Below are 26749 nucleotides of genomic sequence, written 5' to 3' on the forward strand. Positions count from 1 at the left end.
TAACGTTTTGTTCTTTCATTCGAAAGCTTGTTTGACATATTAGTTCTAAACATTTAAAACTTCTTTAGCAATTTGCTTAAAATAAATCAAGCTATATTTAACTGACTTAATGATAATTTAACCAAGTTAAAGTAATTAGGTTGTTATTCAGAAATGAAATGTCTGTAATTGGTTACAAATAAAAATTGCAAACAATACTGAAGAAAGTAAGAAGGAGAATGATTAAGATTTGAAGTTAACAATTAATGACCATTTTTAGTGTTAAAGAATTTAAAAGTTCAGTAATTTAGAATATCTAGTAGTAGACTGAATAGAAATAATAACAATGTTCAACGTAACTGGTAATATAGCAGAGCTGCAAATTTTGAATGCCTCCTTGACGATCATCATGATGTCAGCAGTTACTATTTGTAAAAACATAATGTTTTTGGAACTTGCATTGAAATCTAAAAGTTAATTGAAGAGTCAACATTTGAGACAGGCACATGTGCACACTTTGGACAGTTCTTACTGTATTGTACTTTGTTAAATATTCTTAAAATACTGTTCATGCTCCATCATGTTGTATTTGATTGCTTTGTCAGATGCTACAAACCACATTTTGGAAGATTACATCCCCAGTGATGATGAGGTTGAGCCAGCAATTTTTGAGAATAACTCTACGTTGGGATCACCAAAGAAACAACCACCAGCTGCTAAACATAAACCCTTTATGCACTTCTCCATGTGAGTAATTGCATTTAATAACTTCAATATTTTGGATTGCTGATTGGATATTTGTTACATGAAAAGCAAGTCCAACATAATTTAAAATTCTCATTAAAATTTTGCTTGGTTTCTGCTTTATTTTTGGCAAAAGATGAAAAATAAATCTGAGACAAAAATTGTTTTTTATGACACTCTTATTCAGTTTAGTGAGTGTTTTTATTTTCCAAAAATGTTCTAATGTTAGCTAACTTTGCCCGAAGATATTTGTGCTACTTTTTCACATTTTTTCATGGGATATGAATGCCACTAAGGCCAGCATTTTTCGCATCTCTAATGGCGTTTAAGAAGGTGATGATCAGAAGATACCTTGGACAGCTGCAGTTTGTGTATAAGTGCATGTACACAGCTGTAATAAAGAGGCTTTAAGTTTGAAACAGAATAAGATACGTCCTGGGAAGGGAATTTGCAGATAGTGGCATTATCAGGTATCTTGCTGCCTTTTCCATAGGAGGTGTGAAAAATAGTTGCATTTGGCTGCCATGTCTTGTGGATGGTACACACAGCTGTTATTGTGGGCCGCGTAGAGGGGTTGAATGTCTAACACGATTGACGGTTGCCAGTAAAGTGAGCTGCCTTTGTCGTGGGTGGTGTCAAGAGGAGTGCCAGGTTTCTTGAGTGTTGTTGGACTACATTCATCCAGACAAGGGTTATGTATTCCATCACAATCCTGACTTGTAGATGGTGGGTATGCTTTGTGGATTCAGGAAGTGAGTTACTCATTGCAGATTCCTCATTTCTGACAAACTGTTCTCGCAGTATTTACATGGCTAGGTAAATTAAGTTTCGAAGGGTAAACAGGCAGGAAGCTGGAAGAACACAACAAGCCAGGCAGCATCAGGAGGTGGAGAAGTCACCATTTCAGGTGTAACCCTTCTTCACGACTTCTGGCTTGCTGTGTTTTTCTAGCCTCCTGTTTGTCTACCTCAGATTCCAGCATCTGCAGGGTTTTTTAATGACAGGATGTACATGTATTTGGAAAGGCAAGGACTGATTAGGAATAGTCAACATGGCTTTGTGCATAGAAAATCATGTCTCACAAGCTTGATGGAGTTTTTTGAAGAGGTAACAAAGAGAATTAATGAGGGCAGAAAGGTAGATGTGATCTATATGGACTTCAGTAAGGTGTTCGACAAGGTTCCCTATGAGAGACTGATTAGCAAGGTTAGATCTCACAAAATACAGGGAGATCTAGCCATTTGGATACGGAACTGGCTCAAAGGTGGAAGACAGAGGGTGGTGGTGGTGGAGGGTTGTTTTTCAGACTGGAGGCCTGTGACCAGTGGAGTGCCACCAGGATCAGTGCTGGGCCCTCTACTTTTTGTCATTTACATAAATGATTTGGATGCGAGCATAAGATGCACAGTTAGTAAGTTTGTAGATGACACTAAAATAGGAGGTGTAGTGGAGAGCGAAGAGGGTTACAGATTACAACAGGATCTTGACCAGACGGGCCAATGGCTGAGAAATGACAAGAGTTTAATTCAGATAAACGCGAGGTGCTGCATTTTGGAAAAGCAAATCTTAGCAGGACTTATACACTTAATGGTAAGGTCCTTGGAGTGCAAGTTCATAGCTGCTTGAAAGTGGAGGCGCAGGTTGATAGGATAGTGAAAAAGGTGCTTGGTATATGCTTTCCTTTTATGGTCAGAGTATTGAGTGCAGGAGTTGGGAGGTCATGTTGCGGCTGTACAGGACATTGGTTAGGCTACTGTTGGAATATTGCGTGCAATTCTGTTCTCCTTCCTATTGGAAGGATGTTGTGAAACTTGAAAGGGTTCAGAAAAGATTTACCAGGATGTTGCCAGGGTTGGAGGATTTGAGCTATAGGGAGAGGCTGAACAGACTGGGGCTGTTTTCCCTGTAGTGTTGGAGGCTGAGAGGTGACCTTATAGAGCTTTACAAAATTATGAGGGTCATGGATAGGGTAAATGGGCAAAGTCTTTTCCCTGGGGTCGGGGAAGAGACCTACGGGGCAACTTTTTCACACACCAGAGTGGTACTTGTATGGAATGAGCTGCCAGAGGAAGTGATGGGGGCTGGTACAATTGCAACATTTAAGAGACATTTGGATGGGTATATGAATAGGAAGGGTTTGGAGGGATATGGGCCGGGTACTGGCAGGTGGGACTAGATTGAGTTGGGATGTTAGGTCGGCATGGACGGGTTGGACCGAAGGATCTGTTTCCATGCTGTTCATCTCTATGACTATGACTCTAAATGAAGTTTCTAATCATCCCCTGACTACTCAAGAGTAAATTATACAGCAGTGATTATTCTTTGATTGTCAAAGGTTGATGGTCAGATTCTCTTTGGTTGGATATTGTTATTGTCTTCTATTTGAGAAGTGTATGTGTTAGCTTCCACTTATCAGCCAAGTCTTAACGTTGTTCAGGCCTTGCTGTAGATGAGTACCTGTTGATCCTTTATCTAGGAGTAGCAAATAATACTGAACACTGTGTTGTCATTAGTTCACATCTCCATTTGTGAACTTATTGGAAGTATGGATTATTGGGTAAAGCAGTTAAAGATGGATTGGCCTTGGTTACTACCCTGAGGAATTGCTGCAACTGCCACCTTTTATGTAGGCAACACTCCAACCAGTGAAGAGCACCCTCCTAGGATTTTATTAGGATTTTCTGGTGCCAAATTCAGTCAAATGTTGACTTGCTGTCAACTCCCGTCAGTCATCTCATCTAAATAATGTAGTTGTGTACACCTAACAAGATTCTCAAGTATGAGCAAATTAACTTTCAGTAATCAATGACAATGGATACGCACTTGTGACAGTCCCTCATGTCACTGGAATAATGTTTATCAATTGCCTGTAAAATGCATTGAGCTGTTTCAATGTGTTTACTAACTGGTTCATGCAACCAGTATTGACTTTGCATTGAAAAAGTGTTCCTGCTAATTAAATTTAAGCAGCAAATAAACTAACTCTACACTTTAGTGTTTTGGAAAGTTCCTATTTTGAAAAAGTGATTATAACCATTGTGAAAGCAATGCAACATATGAATAATTGATTTTGAATCCCTTAAAAAACTCTATTGTGTGTATTCCATCTCCACAATACCAATGCCAAAATAGAATTACATAGTTACGCTCAGCTAAGAAAGAGCAGCAAAGAGTGAAACCCGAAATGACATACCAACTAGACTTGCTGGATCTATGTGGGATGCACTACAGTATTCGGTGCTTCCCTGATTGCAGTTCTCAGAAGACCACTGTGCATTGTCTGGCAAAGGGGATTACTTGCATGCCTAGTTGATACTCTAGTAAAAGCAATATTGGGCAACATAACCTGAAAGTCAAACATCAATCCCCCACACATCTGATAACTGACAAAACAAAAACAGAAGCTGGTTGAAATCGCATGCACCTAACTTTCCACTCGTGGTGATGTGTTCAATCCACCAGCTGTCTGTCTTCTATCCATATATGGATCAACATTCCTGGAGAAGCTTACCAACGAATGCCCTTTCGATGAAGGAATGGATTATACAGGAAGCCGCTAAAAAGTTTCCTGTGGCTAACATTAACTCACTCATTAACACACTTCAAAGAACAACACTCTTTGAACTAACATAGCATGAGTAGTTCTTGAGTAACAGGTTCATGACAAGCCAGGATCCCTGTGCAGTCAACTACCATCATTGCCAGCTTAGTACAAACTCTGTATGCATTTGTGGTGACTCGCTAAGTGGTGCTACACATTGTTGATGAGTGTTCTCAATAGAGATTAAGCACTGGACTAACTGCCTCAAATTCAGCACTTGGCTTTAGGGAGATATATTTGCTAAGTAATTGGAAATAATGTAAGCTTTAGTCTCAATTTTCCGACCAAAAATCCTTCCCGTCTTTACCATCTTCAAGACCATTTTTGACTTTCACCAAGCTTTTGGTCACTTTCCCTATCTTCCACTTTGTCTTTCCATTTTTAATTCTCATTTTGCCTCTTTAATGTAACATGGTATATTTTTGTCTGTTAAAACTGTGACATAACTGTAAGTTATTAGTGCACATGAATGTACTGCTCAGTTTGTATGTATTTGTGTCAAAGGCATGTTAAGGCAGTATTTAAATGATCAGACTCTTGCTTTCCTGAAACAAATTTATTAGGCTGTTGACATGGTTAAAAAAATCTTCTAAAATATGTAGACATCTTTTATAAATTAGTGACTGTATCAAGCTTTACCAGGATTTGAAATGTCACAAGCTGCCTTTTCTTTGAAAATTCTGCCTAGTTCAGTTGCTTTACTATCTTACAATTAAAATATAAGCCAAAATCACACAGGAAAGGAACATGGGGTAGACGGATGCAAAGTAAGTTCAAAAAGTTCAGGAAGTAACAGCTAAAATAGTCTTCTTGGAAACATATAAGCAACAGTAGAATTATTCATTAAGTTGTTAGATGCTGCAGGGATGTCATCATTTCTTGTGGAAGGATGAGATAATATCTTCTAATTTCTGTGAAACATTTGATCAACACACCCTTTTGTTGTTTATAGACAAACCCATGGCTCTTTTCTTTAATTTGCCCCTTCGGCTGGATTTTAAAATAAAGCACTATAATTCAAAGAGAGACAGTACTTCTGGTTTCTGGGTCAGCATTTAACCTACATTTAACTTGATTTCAAAAACAGATTATCTAGTTATTTATCCAATTAATGTTTGTGAGATTTCCTTGCAACACTACCTACTTATCAGAAATATTCTTTTTGGTGATGAAGAGTTGGGATGCAAGTTTGTTTTTATTTAACTATGATCTTCAACAACTTTCTTGGCATATTTTTAAAAAAAAAATGCTGGGGATATGACATTTTGTATTTTAACCTCAATAATTCCAAAATGAAAGTTATAATTTTAATAAAATCAGAACTTTAGTATCTTTTGATATTTGGGTGACATGGAAATTACTGTGCCTTACTGAATGTAATTGAGAAAAATGTGGCAATTCAGAATTGATTATTTATTTGTATGAGTTTAGAGTTGAAATTTTTAAGTTTGAATCAGAAACATAATAAACACCTTGATAGTTCATGTAAACAGATATACAATTTGTTACAATAGGAATGTATTAGGACAAAATGTGAAAATGTTGTACTGAATTCAAATTGGATACATTTACTCTTTAAAAACTTGATAGCAACTCTCACTTTAAATCCAAAATCTAAATTATTATTGGCTATCATGTTTTGCAGTGAATTAGCAATAATTGTTAGAGCTTTTCAGAACTTGTAATTGTGCAAAATGAATTGAGCAGTTGGGTTATTTAACTGATCAGAAGAAACACATAATTATTGCAGTGTGTTGCCATCTTCAGGAAGGTTTCAATTTTGCACATAATATTCAAATTGCAAGTGAAATGTGGCATTTGGTACAACTACTTTCTATTTTGAAATTTTAAGTTTGTTGTAAAGATTCTGTTCCTCTAAACATCTTTTTTTCTCCAAGGACTGTTTGTATGGCTACAACTATTAGGAAATTAGTTAAAACATCCACAAAAATCTTTATACTGTATTTCTAAATATATCTTCTTCAATTTGTTTCATTATTCCTGGAACATGGGTACTGCTGGCTGCCAGTATTTATTGCCTGTTCCCAGTTGCCCTAGAGAAGGTGGCAGTAAGCTGTCTTCTTGAACTATTGTCGTCCACGAGGGCTTCAGTGTTGCGCACTTCATATTGGTTTTTATATTGCATCATGCTTTTCTTTGTTTATTGTCTTTAAGGACGTTGCATGAAATATCTTTTGTAACTGTTAAAGACCAAAGTCTGAACGATTAATTTGCAACCACTGACAAAATGACTTAATGTTTTACTGAAGAAGCACCCCCCCACACACACGTCTGTGTGTCAGTACCAAACTATTTTCATTCTTCTGAGAAAGGATGACATGGCTGTTGCTTTTTTGGCATATTTATTAAGCAGTCTGGTATCTATCCCAGTGATGTGACTGAGGTCACTAATTTACTAGGAGTGGGTAATTGCAGGAGCACAATATTTTAAGACAAAAATAATAGGCATTATATTTGCAGTCTGGAAAACAAAGTTAGTTTCAGTTGAAATGCCAGATCTTGGATATTATAGAGAAATACATCTTGATCATTTACGGGTTTACTTCGTAATTTTGTTAGTTTAAAAGTATAAAGTTTTTCCAACCGATTTCAAAAATAATACTTATTTATACAGTGCACTTCACAGAGACAGCATGTTCCAAAGCACTTTACACTTTTTGAACTATAATCACTATCGTAGTGTAGGAATTGCAGAATTTGTGCAGCTCCCATCCAATATAGCAATGTGATAGGACCAGATAATCTCTGTTATGTTGTTGATTAAAGGATAAGTATTTGCAAAGGTATGGTTATAACGGCTCTGTTGTTTTCTGAAATATTGCTGTGGGATCTTTTTGGTTCCGTCGTAGGCAGACAGGGCCTCAATGTAACCTCTCATCTGAAGAATAGCAACTCTGACAGTGCAGAATTGTCTGAGTCATCAGAAATTTAGATATATAATTTTAAGAATACAAAACACAATGATACGTATATGTTAACCTGGAAAATTACTCAGTGCAAGATTTCTTTCTGTAGGTCAGCACATCACCAGCCAACATCCCATCGTCCTCGGTTACTTCTTTGTGGGAGCAAAGGATCTGGTCAGAGTTCACATCTTGCTCCTGCTTTGCTGCATTCACTTGAGAAGTTCTCTGTGCATAGGTTAGATCTGCCAGCAGTGTACTCTGTCAGTGCAAAAACACCAGAGGAGTCGTGTGCACAGGTGAGGCTAGAGGAAGTGAGAAAACCTAGTACATATGATTCTTGTGGGTAACTTTTCAACTAGCACTGAAAATCTAAAGCCAAGATTTTTTTTCTCCCTACTTCCTATTCCTCCCTTAGGTTTTCCGCGAGGCACGTCGGACGGTACCAAGTGTAATTTATGTGCCTCATATTAAAGAGTGGTGGGATGCAGTCAGTGACACAGTGCGAGCTACTTTCTTGACTCTACTTCAGGACATACCACCCTTTTCCCCTATTTTAATAGTGGCTACCTCTGAAGCAATATATATAGAGTTGCCTGATGAGGTAGGTTGTCAATTTCACTACAGTGCATATAAATTCATAGAACGGTTACAGAGTAGAGCAAAGCTGTTTGGACAGTTATGTCCATATTGGTTTCTTCTAAAAGTTGCAATTGGAATGGGTTATGTTTTATTATAAATATGCATTTAACATCTTGCAGAAATTGGTAATACAGAATTTGAAGTATGGGCATTTCCCGGGTTATGAATGGGTTCTATTCCTGAGTGCATTCATAAGTTGATTTGTATGCAAGCCAGAACACGCTACAGTACAGCATAAAATAACCACATGTAAGTACAAGCAAATGTTTGCGTGTCGAATCTTTTAAATTAATATGAAATCTTGTATGTAAGTACATGTGTTTGTTGTCAGACATTCATAAATTGGAGACTGCCTCTATATTGTTGATGGTCACAGTTCATAATTTTCTTAATTAATGTGCTCAATTTGAACTGAAATATCATTGAGAATTTTTATATTAAAATTTTTTTTGTGTCTAAATTTATGCACACCTGTGTGGGGTTTGTACAGTTTCACAGGGACATAAACTGTCAGTACTTAGGTGTTCTCTTCAGCAATACTATTTGTTTCTATAGATTAGATTAGATTCCCTACAGTGTGGAAACGGGCTCTTCGACCCTTCGAAGAGTAATCCACTCAGACCCATTTCCCTCTGACTAATGCACCTAACACTGTGGGCAATTTAGCACGGCCAATTCACCTCACCTGCACATCTTTGGGCTGTAGGAGGAAACCGGAGCACCCATAGGAAACCCACACAGACACGGGGAGAACATGCAAACTCCACACAGTTGCCTAAGGCTGGAATTGAACCTGGGACCTTGGCGCTGTGAGGCAGCAGTGCTAACCACTGAGCCATCGTGCCACCCCCTAATGGGTTTAATGGTTTCCTTCTGCAATCTGAAAGTAATGGCAATGCTTTCATTCAAATATTGCTTTAAATATAAACATAGCATGAAGAGGGCCATTTTGTTGGATGGACATAAAAAAGTAGCGTGTTCTAGTTTTATACCTAATGAAGTCATTACTATTGATTTCTTTCACAAATGTGTAAATATTTTGCAATACCAAGGCAAGTTTTTAATGAACAAAATGACAACGCTAATATTTTACTATAAAGAGGGGTCCCCAGTTTACGAATGCTTGACTTACGAATGTAATCGCATACAAGAGTGTAAACATCTGTTTTCTCTGCTTATTAACTGTTATTTACATTGACCTGCATCTTATTCTGACTTGAATACAAATTGACTTAGGAATAGATTTAAGAACGAAACCCGTTTGCATCCTGGGGACTGCGTATATGCATGTTGATTATGAATTTATGTTCTCAGCAGCAGTGGTTTTGAATGTTGGAGCAAAAATCTGCACCATAACAGTGATGTATGCACATATTATGTAACATGCAATGGATGTGTGTGATTATACAATGTTTTTCTGAATAATAATACTTGCATTTCATTTGCCAGGTTCAAGATATTAACCCGGTTATCTTTTGTCACTTCATATCCTAATTTATTTTCTTCAAAGACAAATATTGAATTTAATGGGTTTTCTGTTTTTCTTAACATTAAGGTTAAATGCATTTTCGAAATCAATTATGGGGAAGTTATAGATGTACCGAAACCTAATGAACAGGAAAGAACAAAGTTCTTTGAAGATCTGATATTAAACCAAGCAGCAAAGCCACCACCAAGGAAGAAGAAAGCTGGTAAGAGCTAATGGTTGAAAGAAAAACCAATTCTATGCTTATCAAATTTTCAAATTACACATGATCCGACTAAATATAGTGCATTTTTATACTAGGTAACTTCTACAGAGGTAGGACCAAGATGTTACCTATAATTCTTACAGACTTCTTCACACATCAGTTGATCGTTCTTAACAAGCAGCATTTTATTTAGATGGAGATCACAAGCTCCTCTCCACCTCTCCCTCTGATACTATTGCTGAAGGTGCTGTGGGCACTGATTTCTTTGCCAGTAAAACTGACTTATCTAGAACTGTGTTCCTCAGCGGGTTTAATACCAGCTGGGCAAAAACTTGAAACACATTTGGTCAAATGTCCACGTCTAGTTGGAGATGGCTATTTGAAATCACTTTGGAGGGAATCGTGCAATAATCTGAGCAGGGAAAACAGACAGTTGGAAGTGTAAACTAGCTGTTCAAATACTGTGCACATGTGTGCGTCATCCTCAGTGGCTTGAGCTACACTGCAAGTTCAGCTACATTGGCAAATCCAGACCATTTACTCGTTACTCATTACCAGCAACAGTAATTTATCTCATTGCTATTTTTGGAATTTTGCTGTGCAGAAAATGATTTTGTATCCAGTTATATAAATCACTGCAACAATTGATCATGCCAAATCACTTTGAGTTTGAGAAGGCATTATACCATTTCTATGATCACTGACGCTGATTTCCAGTGTTTTTGGGCTGACTTGTTAAAATATTTCAATATGATCATAGCTAGTATCAGTTTCAGCCAGTGTCAATTGTTATTGGACCTTTACGTTGGCAAGTAGTCATGATTGATGTTTCACGTGCATTCGTCAAATATAATACAACCTGTATATGACAGAAATATAGTAGTATCTTTGAAGCCACAAATTTATGTGCATTCTATACTAATCTCTGCGGAATCTTTGGACTTTGCATTGGTGACTGACTGATTCACCGAGCAGCATGGATTATGGCTACATTGGTAGCCATGTAGTTTTATCATAAGATTTGGATGGTTCAATTCAGATCAAAACTGGGTTATTTCCATTAAATATTCTACATAGTTTCAAAAGTGGAAAACCTTCTGTCTGCTTCTTGAAATGCCAGCTCTGAACAAATTGTTCAGGTCATGATAACACTAGAGCAGAGTACAAGGCAGCATGCCCTGGACTGGCTGTGTTGAATTGCAAAATGCTAAGTTTCATTTCCTGAATAGTTATCACAGGCTGATTTGTTTAGGGATACAACCATTAAAATACAGTGTTTTCCCATTTGGTTAGTCTTCATATCTCAGGCCTTTCACAAAATGTCCATCAGTCAATGCCATGTATTTTGTGCAATGGTATCTTCAACTATGAGTTGACTCCTAAGATATTGCTGTTGAAAGATAGCTCTAGTTCCATCCATCAGGTAATCTTCAGTTTGGCAATACTGTGTAGTCAGCGGTCTATGTTTTTTTGTGCGTTTGGCTAAATTAGGGCATCAAACAAGTAGATGTTTAGCTCCAAGCAACCATGTCACTTTATAGCTAGTTATAATGGATTCTCTTTTCCATAGGTGTTCACAAATCTCATATGGAATATGTTTTCTGTGTTACATCTGTTGTGTTCATTCCAAATGCTGAACTGATTGCTAACTGTCCACAGTTGAAAGCGCAGCATGTTTGGTCTTCTACTGACAATCTTTATTCTCACTCGTTTAAATATATTACTCCTTGGTTCTAGATGTGAATTACTGGCCCTTGGTCTTTATGTATGACCTTTGACTCCCCATTTAGTTAATTGAAACAAACATCTTTTTTTAAAATTTTGTTACCATACTTCAATTAAACTTTTTTAACCCAATCAGAAAAGAAGGCAAACCAATTCCATGGTTCTCTGGAGTAAGAGACTGTTTACCATTCCCCCCTCCCCCCAAAAAAAAGGGAACAAATGTGCACACAGAAAGGGTAGGAATGTTATCTGGTACAACAGGGATAGAAAGGCAGTTGAAATATACATTTTTTGAGTCTTTGAGTTACAAGAATGAAAAGATCTTTGCCCAACTGTGTGCCTAGTATCTGTTTTGTACCATAACAGTGAGACTGCACATGTCCTGGAGTCCTCTGTGAATTATTGTTTCAAATTGCTTTTCACCAGGTGTTTTTGAGCATGTGAGAGAGAGAGAGATGGGTGGAGTGTGTCTTCCATGTTGTGTTCACAAATCAATTTTTCATTGTTTTTGCTCTGATAAGGATCAATTTGTATATGACTAAGTCTGTTTATTGTCTTTTTTTCCAAGCTGAATATTCTGTGGACAATCTTTCATCTTATAAGAAATGTAACTTGTAGAAAGGTTTGAAAGCACTGGAGATACAGATATGACTTTTCATGACCTCTTATAAGCATGCTAAGTTTGGCTCAGACTGATATTCGTTGATCTCTTCATGAGTCTGGCTCAACCCTAGTCACATGACCTTAGCAAACATTTTATGTCCGTATTTGTTTTTTTAAGGTCAATTTTGGTGCATGAAAATCTCAAAGTATTAAAGTCAAATGATTGTTGAATTTGATAGTCCATTTTCAGTACAACTGTAACAGTCCTTCAGAGAATTTTGATACACATAAGATTGTTCAGTTAAAGGATGAACAAATCACAACAAGTTATCAATTGTATGTGTTTATTTGGGAGTGCAAGTGTGTATTACATTTGAAATTTAGGATGGTCTGTTTAGGTTTGGTGTGGTTCAGAATTCTTTTATTAGATATCATGTGGTGTTCGGCAGTGACCGTTTCCAAAGAAAAGAGCCAAACAGTCTTCTGAGAAAATCAATGGGTTTATTATTATTGATTCTTCCCACTATAAAGGTGTTGGGAATTATCATTGGCCAGAGACTCAACTGGACTAGCCACAAAAAGTGACTACTTGAGCAGTCAGTAGTTGGGTATTTTGTGATAAGTTGCGCATCACTGGACACCAAAAGCCCTTCTCAATAGAAGTTAAGAGGATGGTTGAATAATATGAATAATATGTAAATGAAGCAACAACAGCTTTTAAAGTGCTGACAGAAAACAGTGTATGAATAAATGAGTCACTATCTGATTGACAGGATGTGATGAGTAAAGTTCCACACCCATCTGTCTTGATCCCAACCTTTTACAATTTACATTATTGACCTAGTTAAGGGCAATGAAGGAATAATAACTAAACTTGCAGACAGCATTAAGAGACAGTCCGAGGCATGGAGATGTACCGCACGGAAACAGACTCTTCGGTCCAACTTGTCCATGCCGACCAGGTTTCCTAACCTAATCTAATGGCACATTTCCCTCTGAACATTTCCTATTCATATACCTATCTAGATGCCTATTAAAATGTTGTAATTGTACCAGCCTCCATCACTTCCTCTGGCAGCTCATTCCATACATGCACCACCCTCTGCATGAAAACGTTGCCCCTTAGGTCCCTTTGGTTGGAAAGTATGTTGAGAAGATGATGTAAGAACATTGCAGATGAAGATAGATGAGATAAATGTATAAAATGTGGCTGGTAGAGAATAATATGAGAATTGTGGAGTTCATTTGCTAATGGGATAATATCCATTACTTTGAGAGGAATTGAACAAAAAGGGAAGGTTGTTATTCTTCAATAAAACGGGAAACTGATGAAATCACATCTCAAATACTGTGTGCAGGTTTGGTCTCCTTATTTAAGGAATTATGCTCAGTGCACTGAAGATGCTTCAGAAGAGATTTACTGGGGTGTTACCTGGAATGAGTGAGTGTTCTCGATCGGGTAAGTTTGGACAGACTGAGTTTATTTTCACTGGAGTTTAGATGTTTTGAAAGATAATTTGATTTAAGTGTATAACATCCTGAATGGCCTTGATATGGATGTGGCAAGGATGTTTTCTCTTGTGTGTCAGTGCAGAACTAGGGACACTGTTTTAAAATTAGGGATCTTCCTTTTAAGTATAGAGATTTTTTTCTGAGGGTAATGTGACTTTGGAAAGCTCTGCCTTGGAAGGCGAAAGAGGCAGGATGATTGAGTATTTTTTACACTGACATGCATAGATTGTTGTTAGGCAGGGAACTCTAGGATTATCAAGGGCAAGTGGAATACAGGGAAAACTAGCCATTTGGATACAGAGCTGGCTCAAAGGATGGTGGTAGTGGAGGGTTGTTTTTCAGACTGGACGCCTGTGACCAGTGGAGTGCCACAAGGATTGGTGCTGGGTCCTCTACTTTTTGTCATTTACGTAAATGATTTGGATGCGAGTGTAAGAGGTACAGTTAGTAAGTTTGCAGATGACACCAAAATAGGAGGTGTAGTGGACAGCGAAGAGGGTTACCTCAGATTACAACAGGATCTTGACCAGATGGGCCAATGGGCTGAGAAGTGGCAGATGGAGTTTAATTCAGATAAATGCAAGGTGCTGCATTTTGGGAAAGCAAACCTTAGCAGGACTTATACACTTAATGGTAAGGTCCTAGAGAGTGTTGGTGAACAAAGAGACCTTGGAGTGCAAGTTCATAGCTCCTTGAAAGTGGAGTTGCAGGTAGGTAGGATAGTGAAGAAGGCGTTTGGTATGCCTTATTTTATTGGTCAGAGTATTGAGTCCAGGAGTTGGGAGGTCATGTTGCGGCTGTACAGGACATTGGTTAGGCCATTGTTAGAATATTACGTGCAGTTCTGGTCTCCTTCCTATCGGAAGGATGTTGTGAAACTTGAAAGAGTTCAGAAAAGATTTACAAAGATGTTGCCAGAGTTGGAGGATTTGGGCTATAGGGAGAGGCTGAAAAGATTGGGGCTGTTTTCCCTGGAGCGTTGGAGGCTGAGGGGTGACCATATAGAGATTTACAAAATTATGAGGGGCATGGATAGGGTGGATAGGGTAAATAGGCAAAGTCTTTTCCCTGGGGTCAGGGAGTCCAGAACTAGAGGGCATAGGTTTAGGGTGAGAGGGGAAAGCTATAAAAGAGACCTACAGAGAAACATTTTCACACAGAGAGTGGTAAATGTATTGAATGAGCTGCCAGAGGGAGTGGTAGAGGCTGGTACAATTGCAACATTTAAGAGGCATTTGGACAGGTATATGAATAGGAATGGTTTGGAGGGATATGGGCTGGGTGCTGGCAGGTGGGACTAGGTTCGGTTGGGATATCTGGTCGGCATGGATGGGTTGGACCAAAGGGTCTGTTTCCATGCTGTACATCTCTATGACTCTAGATGGGAATGTGGAATTCCAAACACACACAGATCAGCTATGCCTTTATTAAATGATGGCACAGCCTTGAGTTGAATGGCTTACTTCTCTAATTTTGTATTTTCGTAAGTACAGATTGTGACAGTCCAGAAAGAAGGCCATCTTCTTGGGGCAATTAAAAATTAGAAATTCATATTAAAAGTTATATTTTTGTGATGTACCAGTTATTTGAAAGACCACAGTTTGTCGTTTATCTCTAATTGCCCCTTAACTTGATGGTGGTGAGCTGTCTTCATTTGCTACTACAGTACTTCTGATGTAGGTATACCCATAGTAATTATTAGGAAGAGGTGTCCAGCTTTTAATCCAATATACTGACAAAGTGACAATATAATTCAATATCAGGTTTGTGTTTGGCATAGAGGGGGAATTTGCAGATCACCATATTCTCATGTGTCCCTGAGTCTTATCCTTCTAGATAAGCAAGGACGTGGGTTTGAAAGGTGCTGTCAGTGGTGGTGTGGTGAGGCGCTCAAGTGACTGTTTACCCAGTCATCATTATATGCTGATGGTGGAGGGGGTGAATGTTTTATTTTGGCAGATAAAGTTACAATGAAATGGGCGGCTTTGTCTTAGTATCCAACTTCTTGAGTGTTGTTGGATCGGAACTCATCCAGTCAAGTGGAAAGTATTCCATAACATTCCTGAGTTGAGCCAAATGGTGCACAGGCTTTGGGCCATTGCTCACTGCAAGATTCCTGACTTCTAAACTTATTCTTGTAACCACAGTTAAGCCTAGTCAACTTTCTCGGTAACAGTAATTCCTAGGAAATTGATGGTGAAGGACTTGGCAATGATAATTCAGTTAAAAAGGTCAACAATGGTCATTCCTTGCCACTTGTATAGTGCAAATATTACTCACTACTTATCATCTCAAACCTGAATCTTGTGCTTATCTCGCGGCTTGCTACTTCAATATCAAATGTGTTGCATATGTTACTGAATGCCTCAAATGCCAAGAAATATCTTGTAATATTGTGATGGAGGGACGATCATTGATGAAAAAATTGAAGATAGTTGGGCTTGAGATGCTATTCTAAACAACTTTTATAATTTTGTCCTGGAGGTGAGATATTTCGTCTGCAACCATCTTCCAATTTTAATCTGACCAGTAGAGAAAGTTTCCTCTGATTGCCATTGACTTAACTTTTGTTAGGGCTCCTTGTTGTCACGTCCTGTGAAATGTTGCCTTGCAGTCAATTGGCTGGGTTAGGTTTGTTCTGTGTAAAAGGGCACATTTCCGCATTATCTGGTAGATTCCGGTATGTGGTTGCACTGGAATGGAATGGCTAAGAAAACGAATGCATCTGGAGCACGATGCATCAGTACTGTAGCCAAGATCCATAGCTCTTGCAGGATACAGTGTCTTCAGCTATTTCGTGAAATCAAGTGGCATGGAATGAATTGGCGTAAGATTTCCGTCTGTGATATTCATGTGAGGAGGCTGAGATGGCTTATTCACTTGGCATTTTTGGCTGCAGGTTGGTCTGAACTCTTCAGTCTTTTCTTTTGGGTGAATGTACTTGGCTTCCTCATTATTGAGGAGTGAAATATGGTGGAGCCATCTCTTCTGGTTTGCCATTGAATTGTTTACCACTGTTCACGATTGAATGTAGCAAGATTTCAGAGCTTTAATCTGATGTGTTGCTTGTGGGATGGCTTATCTGTCCGCATCATACTGCATCCTGCTGTTTGGTATGCATATAATCCTGTTTTGCAGCTTCACTAGGTGACTGCTTCATTTTCAGGCATACCTCGTGCTGCTGCCAACTTTTCTCCTGCTCTTCTCTTGGAAATAGGGTTGTTTCTGAAGCTTGATGATCATGTTATGGTGAGAATATGTCAGATCAAATGGTGCAGATTGTGGTTGAAGATGGTCTTACTGCTGCTGATAACCAGTTTAAGGCTGCTAGATCAGTTCTGAATCTATTCTGGTTAGCAAAGTGGCAGTGTCACATAACAAGATATAGTAAGCACACAAATTACATAATGGTCAGTCTGACTAATACAGTCTTGCGCCGATGCAGAAAGACAGGTTGGTGAGAATGAAGTTAAATAGGTTTTTAATCTTCATCCTCTCACCGCTTCCTGCAGGTCTAGTCTGACAGATGTGTCAGCTATATGTGGCTTGGTAACTACTGATCAAAATAGAACCCTACGTATCTGGAAAAATGAAGGTTTCCCAGCAAGTAGTCAACCTTTTTAACCATCTTAGAAGGCATGACAATTTTGATTTGTTATTTCCATGCATTCTAACATTGCAGTGTGGTCTGTTAAAGGCTGAATTTTTGTGGATTTTAACACAATGGCTTACTTGATTAGGGCATTACTTGGTAAAGCTCGGAGCTTTTCTCTGTGTCTGTATGAATATCTGATTCATTTTACCTCTGGTTCCTAGTATTGCTGAATCCAGTTTAAAAAAAAATGCTACAGTCTTGCTTGGAGGAACACACATTATTCACACACTACTTTGAAAGGTGGGAAGTTTTTTACGAACTTGGATTTTTATGATAATGAGATGTGCAGTTGTGCTTGACTTAACAAGGTACAATTAACCAGTATTTATGTATTGAGTCAAATTTATTAAGATGATAGGAAAATAGACAGTGAAAACAATGCAGAAAACACAGAAATTTAGCAGCGTTTTTACGGCCCGTATTGCCAACTCAAGCAACCCTTTTCCTGTTCTTGCAGTGATGTTACATTGAACTGTATCAGAAGATTTATGCCACAGAGGCCATGGCAATACTACCCCACAAAAGGCATTGTGTTTCCAACACTTATTGCTAATTCTGAGTGTCGTGTTCCTTATTGGGAAACAGTTTAAATTAACTTTTTCCATTGGCTTAAGATGAGGGTTATCAGGTGTTAATCTACCTCTGTAGCTAGACTAAACAAATATTCCCTGTGCATCAGAAGTTGTAATTGAATTCTGTGTCACAAGTAAGTTTCCTTTTAGATGCAGAGAATTTGTACAATGTTGCCTCCTGTTATCAATCAGACCGACTGTTGCTCAAAACCAATCACCTAATTCTCCAGAAATGCGAAGCAGTTAAGTAGAAAAGGTTTCCAATAGATTATCACCAGTGTCTTTTTGTTTAAAAAAATAGTTATTTTGTTCTGCAAAGCTAATGAACTGAGTCGGTTCGCAAACAAAACCCTTTTCAAAATACACAGTTTTGTTAAAGGTAGGTATCATACTCTGTTCAAACTGCTGATTTCAGTCTTTTTTTTAAAAGCTTTATTTCCTCCCAGCCCTGATCCCTTAGCATCTAGATGATTAAAACAGACACAGTTGCTTAACCTTCAGCATCTTTGGGTCACTTATGCCCAGTCTTACAAGCAGCTGCCCTAACTGTTACTTGTCCCATAAGAAAAGATTTGAGCAAAATTGTTTAAAAAGGTAGGTAATGCAAAGTCATCAAATGTTACTTCAAACTAAGATAGTACCTCAAAAATTAGTCATTTCATCAAAATACAACAACTTATATTTCTAAATGTGGCATTTATTGTACAAGTATTTATTTAGAAAACAATCATTTAAATATATAAATTTTCAAGAGGCGAGATGATGAGTCTTCAAATTGATATTTTGAAGAAATTTTATACAAACTAATTATGTTGTTCCATTTTGCTCTTTTTCTTTTAGCTTTACTTGCCTTGGAAGTCCTTCCACCAGCATTGCCTCCTGCACCGCGACAATTATCAGAGGAAGAAATAAAACGGATAGAAGAACAAGAGGAAAATACCTTTCGAGAACTTCGACTGTTTCTCAGGGATGTTACTAAAAGACTTGCCACTGACAAACGTTTTAGCATCTTTAGTAAGCCTGTGGATATTGAAGAGGTAAGTTAAGGTACCTTTTAAAATTCATTCACATTCATTTCATTTCCAGCTAATGTCAAAAGTTTTCAGCTGAAGGGCTAACGATAGTGGGGTACACTATGACTTTCCAGTTTCCCAAAGTCTGAATGTAGTGTGATGCAGTGAAGTACCATGTGAAACATGGTCATTCCATATTTGATTCCTAATCTCAAGGTGATTGTAGTTCAGGAATGATAGGGTAACAAAAAGGTACCAGATGAAGAAGATCATCAGGATTCCTGCTCCTAATCACGAGCATATTTCCTTATGGCTAACGATACTTGTGTGAATGTCAGGTACAGACAGAAATGAAATTGTTTGCATATCCATCTTGAATAACTTAGGAGTACAATTGACAGATTGCACATTGAGAGAAAACACCTTGAGTTCAGCTAGTGATAAAGGTGCAACTAATCGAATACAATTTTAAAAAGGGTCTGCTAAATGAAGCTTCTAATATTACATCCCACTGGATATTGCACTTGAAATCAAGCCCTGCTTTTCCCACAGTTGTCACAAAAGTTAAAGATTTCATAAAGTATCCCAATATTTCCTGTGTTTTAAAACATGGCTTACAGAAAACACATGGCCAGGTTTTTGCACTTAACAGAGTTACTATTTATTACAAATAAATGGATTGTAGCTATAGATAAACTGTTACAAACCATAAACATATAATTCTGCTAGTTAAAACTCTAAACTCCTTATAAAACTTTCCCTACACACATACACGTACAGTCAAAAAGACATGGGTGCCTTGGATGGCCAGAAAGACTGAGAAGGCAGATCAGTGGTCTCTGTTCATAGGACTTGATGGAATGGTCCGTTTGGTTTGTCAGGCTCTGCTGCTCATTGACTCTCCTTCAAGTAAATTGACTTACATGGGACAACTGGTTCACATTTAATAATGTCTCTGACTTACTAGTTACGATCAAAAGCTTATGTAACTGATGAGGGAAAGTAACTTTCTTCAAGCTTGAGGTGCTTTTATGGCAGAGGAAAGGACACTTGCTTTCTTTTTGGAAGTCTGATAGCTTCTGACCAAACATTGGCTCCCAGGTAGCTGAGCAGTTTGAGTGTGCCAATCTGATAGTTGTTTGCAGGCAGAAGGCATTTGCCTTTTTGCTATTGACTCATGGAGCAGTCTCGATGGACCGAATGACCTTTTCTGCTTCTACATCTTTTTTATTATTTGGTCCTGGTCACTGCTGCAAAGACACATTATCTACTTATTGCCAGTTGACTCTTACTTCATACACATCCTCTCCATGGCTTTAACAATCAGCTGTGTAAACAATACTTGTAATGAGTCCCAGTATGTAGTAATCCTTTCCACAATCCTTTGTTTTTAAAACAGTCCTTTTACCATTTCCATAACTAAAAATGCAAAATGCAAGTGTCTTTACACTAAATTATAAGTGAACATGTGAATATTGTAAAAGCTGACACAATGTGATGTATAATCCAAATGGAGATTTTCAAAGTAAAAATAAAAGTGTATAGCAATAAATCCCAAGTTGCATTAAGTCTGTACTCAAGGTCCTCTGTGGTAACAGGGTGGGAAAACTGCCTGTTAGTCTTCTGGCCCAGGACAGAGGCAGAAAGGTAATTAGCTGTCACATTCTGTCTGATAACCACCCCACTCCCAACACTACCACCACCAACAACAAATGTTGCGTTAAATTCCACGTCTGCATTTAGGTATGCAAGAGTGTTCAGTAGAACATTCCGAATGAATTTCTAGTAACCTAATGCATAGTTATTAAGCAGTTAATCAATAACTAGAACTTGTTTTGGAAACAAGTGCTGATACAGGAGTGATGTGCTGTGCCTGAATCCGTTAGGAATAGTGACAGCTTGACAAATTGGATGGGTATTGCAGTTATTTAAACTAGTTGGTGGTTTGGGAATTGAAGATACAGGAAAGGAATTAAATCCCAGATTGGAATGTTGACAACAGATCACTGATGTTCGGTGATGCGGAAACTCGAGACATATAAGAACCAGAGACCAGCTATTGTATAATTAATGAAGGATAGTGTATGATAAGATGCAAAAATAATTGCTGAGACCATTAGAAATGTTAGAACTCTCAGTTGCTATTTATACATGTGTTTATAGAGAATTGAAGATAATGAATATGTGTTTGCTTGAGGCAGAAAGTGTGTTTAGAAAATTTACATGGGGTTACACCTGTGATGATCCTGTGAGAGTTGGCTGGTGACATAATGAAATTTTCTGGGGAAACATATGTAATGAAGAGGAGAATGAAGATAACTGGAGGAGTATCTTGAGGGCAACTTATCAACATAAGAAGGAAGAACTTTTTTCCGAGAATACGTTGAGACAATAAGTGAGAATGGAAGAGATATTTGAATTGCTAATTTCTATAAGCCCATAGGAGCTGAGTTAGGCCATTCAGCCCATGGCTGGTATGTTTCTTAACCCTATGTTCCTGCCTCCTTTCCATAACCTTTGATTCCCCTACTAATCAAGAACCTATCTTAAATACGCTTTAAAACTTTGCCACAAAGGGCTATGGAAGCTTCATTACATTTCACCAAAACCACACACTGCTCCATAAAACCCATTTTGTAGCCATTCCACAAATGTTTTACTTGGGATTGGCTGCCAGCGATTTTCCTAGGACACTTGTATGTTGAAGTCCCCCGTGATTATTGTAATAGTCTCTTTTCTATCTCCCTGATTTATTTTCTTCCCTACATCCTGACTACTGCTAGGAGGCTTATATGTAACTCCCATCAAGGTCTTTTTTCTCTTGCTCTACCTACATAGATTTTAGTTCTGATATTATTTCTTGCTTTCAATTTAATTTCATTTCTTACGAACAAGGCAACCCAGTCCCTGCCAGTCATTTCATTAGGACGTGTATGCTTGGATGTTTAGTTTCCAGCCCTGGTCCTTTTGCATCCACATCTGTATGATACCCATAACATCCCACCTGCCAATTTCAATCTATGCTACAAACTTATTTATCTTGTTTCATAGATTATGCATATTTAAGTACAACAACCTCAGTTCTATGTTGACTATCATCCTTTCTCAAAGTTGTCACCTGCAAGAATCTCCAACCTGTTGGGCAAGCTCAAGGGCTGGATGACTCTACTTGCCTCCTTGGTAGTTACACCTTCCTATTTTTGACTGCTTACTGAATTCAAGCTAGTTAATCTAAGGAGTGTGACTGCCTCCTGAAATGCAGCCTCCAGGTAACTCTTCCCACTCCATGATGTCGCAGTGCTCAAAGCTCAGACTCCAGCTCATCAACTAAGCTTGAGTTCGTCAGGCAACCAACACTTGCTACTGATGCGGTCACTATGGACCACAATGGGGTCCACTAGCTCCCACATTATGCAGGTACAACACATCGCCTGGCTATGCATCTCCATTTTGTTTACTTAGTTTTTAATTTATTTCATTAAAAAATTCCTATTAATCTTTCAGTTTATAATCTTTAAAAAAAATTCTCCTAATTACCATCAATCTGAAAGTAACCTGTAATAGTCAATTTAGCAGCTATTACCAGCTCACGAGCTTATGTTTTTCCTGTGCTCTAACTCTGTTTTGTGCCAGACCCCAATCCTGGGCTTCAGGTTATCTTGTAAATAGAAAAAACTTATAGACTACAAGCCCAAAAAAAACCGAGCAAAAAGCAATTTTTCTCTCTGCACCAAATTCCCACACTGCCCACAAAATCCCTGAACTGTATACTCCTGTTGTGTCTCACCCCAGATGTGATCTTCTCCTTCCTGACCATGCGAAACCATTCAGCCCATTCTATCATATGATAGATCAAGGCTGATCTGATGATCTGCAATGCCACTTTTCCCCAATATCCTTGTATCCCTTACTATTTAAAATCTGTCTATTTCAGCCTTGTATGTATTTGATAACCTCTGCCACCCTCTGCAGTAGTGAATGCCACAAATTCACTACCCTCTGAGAGAGGAGAAATTCCTTCTCAGTATATTAAATATGCAACCTCTCATCGAGCGATTATGCCTTCAGGTCCTAGACTCTCTCACGCCAGGAAACAACCTTTTAGCATCTACCTTGTCAAGCCCCCTAAGAGTTTTCTATAGAGTCACTTCTTGTTCTTCTGAACTTCAGCAGCCATGAGCCAGGCAAATGCAAAAAATTGCAATAACTTGAGCTAGTTAGAAACATATGTATTTTCTCCTTTAATGAATAAAATCTCTGTGATAACACTTTATCTTTAAAAATATTTATAGGTTTCTGACTATTTGGAAGTCATTATACAACCAATGGATTTATCAACCATGATGATGAAAATTGACAACCATAAATATGAAACCGTGAAGGACTTCCTGGTAGATATTAACCTTATCTGCAGCAACGCTCTTGAGTATAATCCTGATAAGGTTCCGGGAGGTAAGATGAAAGTTAAAATGAGCACTTCAGTGATGGGTCACAAACAAACTAGCAAATCAAATTTTGCTTGCACAAAATTAAATTCTTTTTTGGATCATGTCTGAAAGTGTGTTGAGTCCAGGTATAAGGGCACAGATGCAATTCTTGTGCTTTTGTGAATTTGTTGATAAAAGTATTGAGTAGCCATAAAAGTATGGAAAGCAACAGTATCACAGTAAATTTACTCTTTGTGATCTAGGTTTATATCATTCTCACTGACGGGAGATATGTTTATTTCTCTTCTGACAGTAAAGTTGTTGCATTAAATTAATTTTCAATAGCCTAAAGTCCTTTTGGTTGAAGATATCATCAAAACATTGCTCATAATTTGGTTTCAAGAAAATTATCAGTTTTACAGAAAATGAGACTTGATGTCAAAGCTTTCCTTTTTGCATTATTGGGACAACATGGCGGCACGGTGGCACAGTGGTTAGCACTACTGCCTCACAGCGCCAGGGACCTGGGTTCAATTCCCGCCTCAGGCGACTGACTGTGTGGAGTTTTCACGTTCTCCCCGTGTCTGCGTGGGTTTCCTTCGGGTGCTCCGGTTTCCTCCCACAGTCCAAAGATGTGTGGTTCAGGTGACTTGGCCATGCTAAATTGCCCGTAGTATTAGGTAAGGGGTATATGTAGGGGTATGGGTGGGTTGCGCTTCGGCGGGTCGGTGTGGACTTGTTGGGCCGAAGGGCCTGTTTCCACACTGTAAGTAATCTAATCTAATCTAACATCATAAGAAGTGGAAATTTCAAAGCGAACAATCTACATTGCCTGAGAAAAGGGTATTTGATTGGGTGGCAAGTGGGCACTAATTGGATGAGATGTTGTGACAAAATATGTGTCTAAACCAGGCAAGTTGATTCTAATTGGTCAAGGCACTGTCTAGGGGAGATAGTTGTGTGTGTGTGTGTATAGTTGGAAAAGACACAATGAATGGCGCGTTCTATCTTTTTGAAGAGAACATGGTCCTGCATATGCATATATGTAATTTTTTGTAGGGAAAAGTGAGTCAGTTTGTGAGCCCGACTGATCATCGTAAATTGATTGTGAAATCTCCTATAATATTGTGTTCTCTGTTCTGATTTTTGCAAATATGAGTTGATTGAATACAAGTCTGCTGGCTGCAAACTGCTAAAAAAATGCATTATTTGAGATAGTCCCCCACTTTGTGTTATCTACGCCTTCCATCGTACAGGCACTGAAATTCATAGAATGCATGGTACGTCTGTATAGTAGGCAGAACCTCTTTTTGACTTGACAGCAGTGTCCTGTTAATGGAAAATTTGACTTGTTGCTTAAATTACTGGTCACCTTATTCCTCCAAGGTAGCCTGTGGTAGACTAGTTCTTAGGACTGAAAGTTGCAGTCTTAGGCCCATTCATGAATTTGTGTGATACACTATGAGCAGATATTTGATCAGGAAAGCCATTCTCCCACAGCTTAGCTCTGATATATCCTGGATGTACATTTGCTCGCTAAGCTGAAATGCTCATTTTCAGACGTCTCATCACCATACTAGTAACATTTTCAGTGAGCCTTCGGATGAAGCACTGCTCATGTTTCCTGTTTTCTGTTTATATGTATGGGTTTCCTTGGGCTGGTAATGTCATTTCCTATGGTGATGTCATTTCCTGTTCTTTTTCTCAGCGGGGTGGTAAATGGGGTCCAAGTCAATGTGTTTGTTTGTCAGTGTTCCGATTGGAATGCCATGCTTTTAGGAATTCTCATGTGTGTCTCTGTTTGGCATGTCCTAGGACGGATGTGTTGTCCTAGTCGAAGTGGTGTCCTTCCTTATCTGTTTGTAAGGATACTAGTGAGAGAGGGCCATGTCTTTTTGTGGCTAGTTGATGTTCATATATCCTGGTGGCTAGTTTTCTGCCTGTTTGTCCAATGTAGTGTTTGCTACAGTCCTTGCACGATATTTTGTAAATGACATTAGTTTTGCTTGTTGTCTGTATAGGGTCTTTCAAGTTCATTAGCTGCTGTTTTAGTGTGTTGGTGGGTTTGTGGGCTCCCATGATGCTAAGGGGTCTGAGTAGTCTGGCAGTCATTTCTGAGATGTTGGAAGACCCTATAAGACCCTATTCTGACAACATGCAAAACTAATGTCATTCATTCATCGTTGTAATCTGAGGTAACCTTCTTTGCTGTCCACTACACCTCCCATTTTGGTGTCATCTGCAAACTTACTAACTATACCTCCTATGTTCACGTCCAAATCATTTATATAAATGACAAAAAGTAGTGGACCCAGCACTGATCCTTGTGGCACTTCACTGGTCACAGCCCTCCAATGTGAAGAACAACCCTCCATCACCACCACCCTCTGTCTTCTACCTTTGAGCCAGTTCTATATCCAAATGGCTAGTTCTCCCTGTATTCCATGAGATCTAACCTTGCTAACCAGTCTCCCATGGGAACCTTGTTGAACGCCTTACTGAAATCCATATAGATCACAATTAGATTGGTGCTGGAAAAACACAGCAGGTCAGGCAGCATCCAAAGAGCAGGAAAATCAGCGTTTCAGGCAAAAGTCCACTCTAATCTTGACTCTAATCTCCAGCATCTGCAGTACCCCCTTTCTCCATATAGATCACGTATACCGCTCTGCCTTCATCAATCCTCTTTGTTACTTCTTCAAAAAACTCAATCAAGTTTGTGGGAAATGATTTTTCACACGCAAAGCCATGTTGACTATCTCTAATCAGTCCTTGTCTTTCCAAGTACGTGTACGTCTTGTCCCTCAGGATTTCCTGCAATAACTTGGACACTACTGACGTTAGCCTTAACGCTCTATAGTTCCCTGGCTTGTCCTTACCATCTTTAAGTGGTTGCACTATGTTAGCCAACCTTCAGTCTTCCGGCACCTCACCTGTGACTATCGATGATACAAATATCTCAGCAAGAGGCCCAACAATTACTTCCCTAGCTTCAACAGAGTTCTAGGGTACACCTGATCCACTTTTATGCATTTCAAGATATCTAGCACTTCCTCCTCTGTAATGTGGACATTTTTCAAGATGTCACCCTCTATTTCTCTGCATTCTACACCTTCCATGTCCTTTTCCACAGTAAACACTAATGCAAAATATTCATTTAGTATTTCCCCCATCTCCTGCAGCTCCACACAAAAGCCACCTTGTTCTCTCCCTACTTACCCTTTTGTCCTTAATATATTTGTAAAAACCCTTTGGATTCTCCATAACTCTGTTTGCCAACGATATCTCGCCTCAGGCGACTGACTGTGTGGAGTTTGCACGTTCTCCCTGTGTCTGCGTGGGTTTCCTCCGGGTGCTCTGGTTTCCTCCCACAGTCCAAAGATGTGCGGGTCAGGTGAATTAGCCATGCTAAATTGCCCGTAGTGTGAGGTAAGGGGTAATGGATGGGTGGGTTGCCGCTTTGGCGGTCGGTGTGGACTTGTTGGGCCGATGGGCCTGTTTCCACACTGTAAGTAATCTAATCTCATGTCACCTTTTTGCCTTCCTGATTTCCCTCTAAAGTATACTTCTACTGCCTTCTAAGGATACATTCAATCTAACATCTATTCCTGACATATGCTTCCTTTTTCTTAACTAAACTTTCAATTTTGTTAGTCATGTA

The 26749-nt window shown here is 38.7% G+C and overlaps 1 protein-coding gene across 2 annotated transcripts in view; it reads left to right on the top strand.

Moving 5' to 3' along the window:
- The window catches only part of atad2b (ATPase family AAA domain containing 2B), a 133737-nt gene that overhangs the window by 82565 nt on the left and 24423 nt on the right, over nt 1–26749 (top strand). For both annotated transcript variants that reach the window (XM_060853661.1, XM_060853667.1), the window contains exons 17-22: nt 585–726; nt 7361–7547; nt 7667–7852; nt 9446–9581; nt 18489–18685; nt 22954–23113. In XM_060853661.1, the coding sequence (XP_060709644.1) occupies nt 585–726; nt 7361–7547; nt 7667–7852; nt 9446–9581; nt 18489–18685; nt 22954–23113 (1008 nt within the window). The remainder of the gene's footprint in view (nt 1–584; nt 727–7360; nt 7548–7666; nt 7853–9445; nt 9582–18488; nt 18686–22953; nt 23114–26749) is intronic.

The sequence above is a fragment of the Hemiscyllium ocellatum genome, chromosome 3 (genome assembly GCF_020745735.1).
Source record: "Hemiscyllium ocellatum isolate sHemOce1 chromosome 3, sHemOce1.pat.X.cur, whole genome shotgun sequence".
NCBI lineage: Eukaryota > Metazoa > Chordata > Chondrichthyes > Orectolobiformes > Hemiscylliidae > Hemiscyllium > Hemiscyllium ocellatum.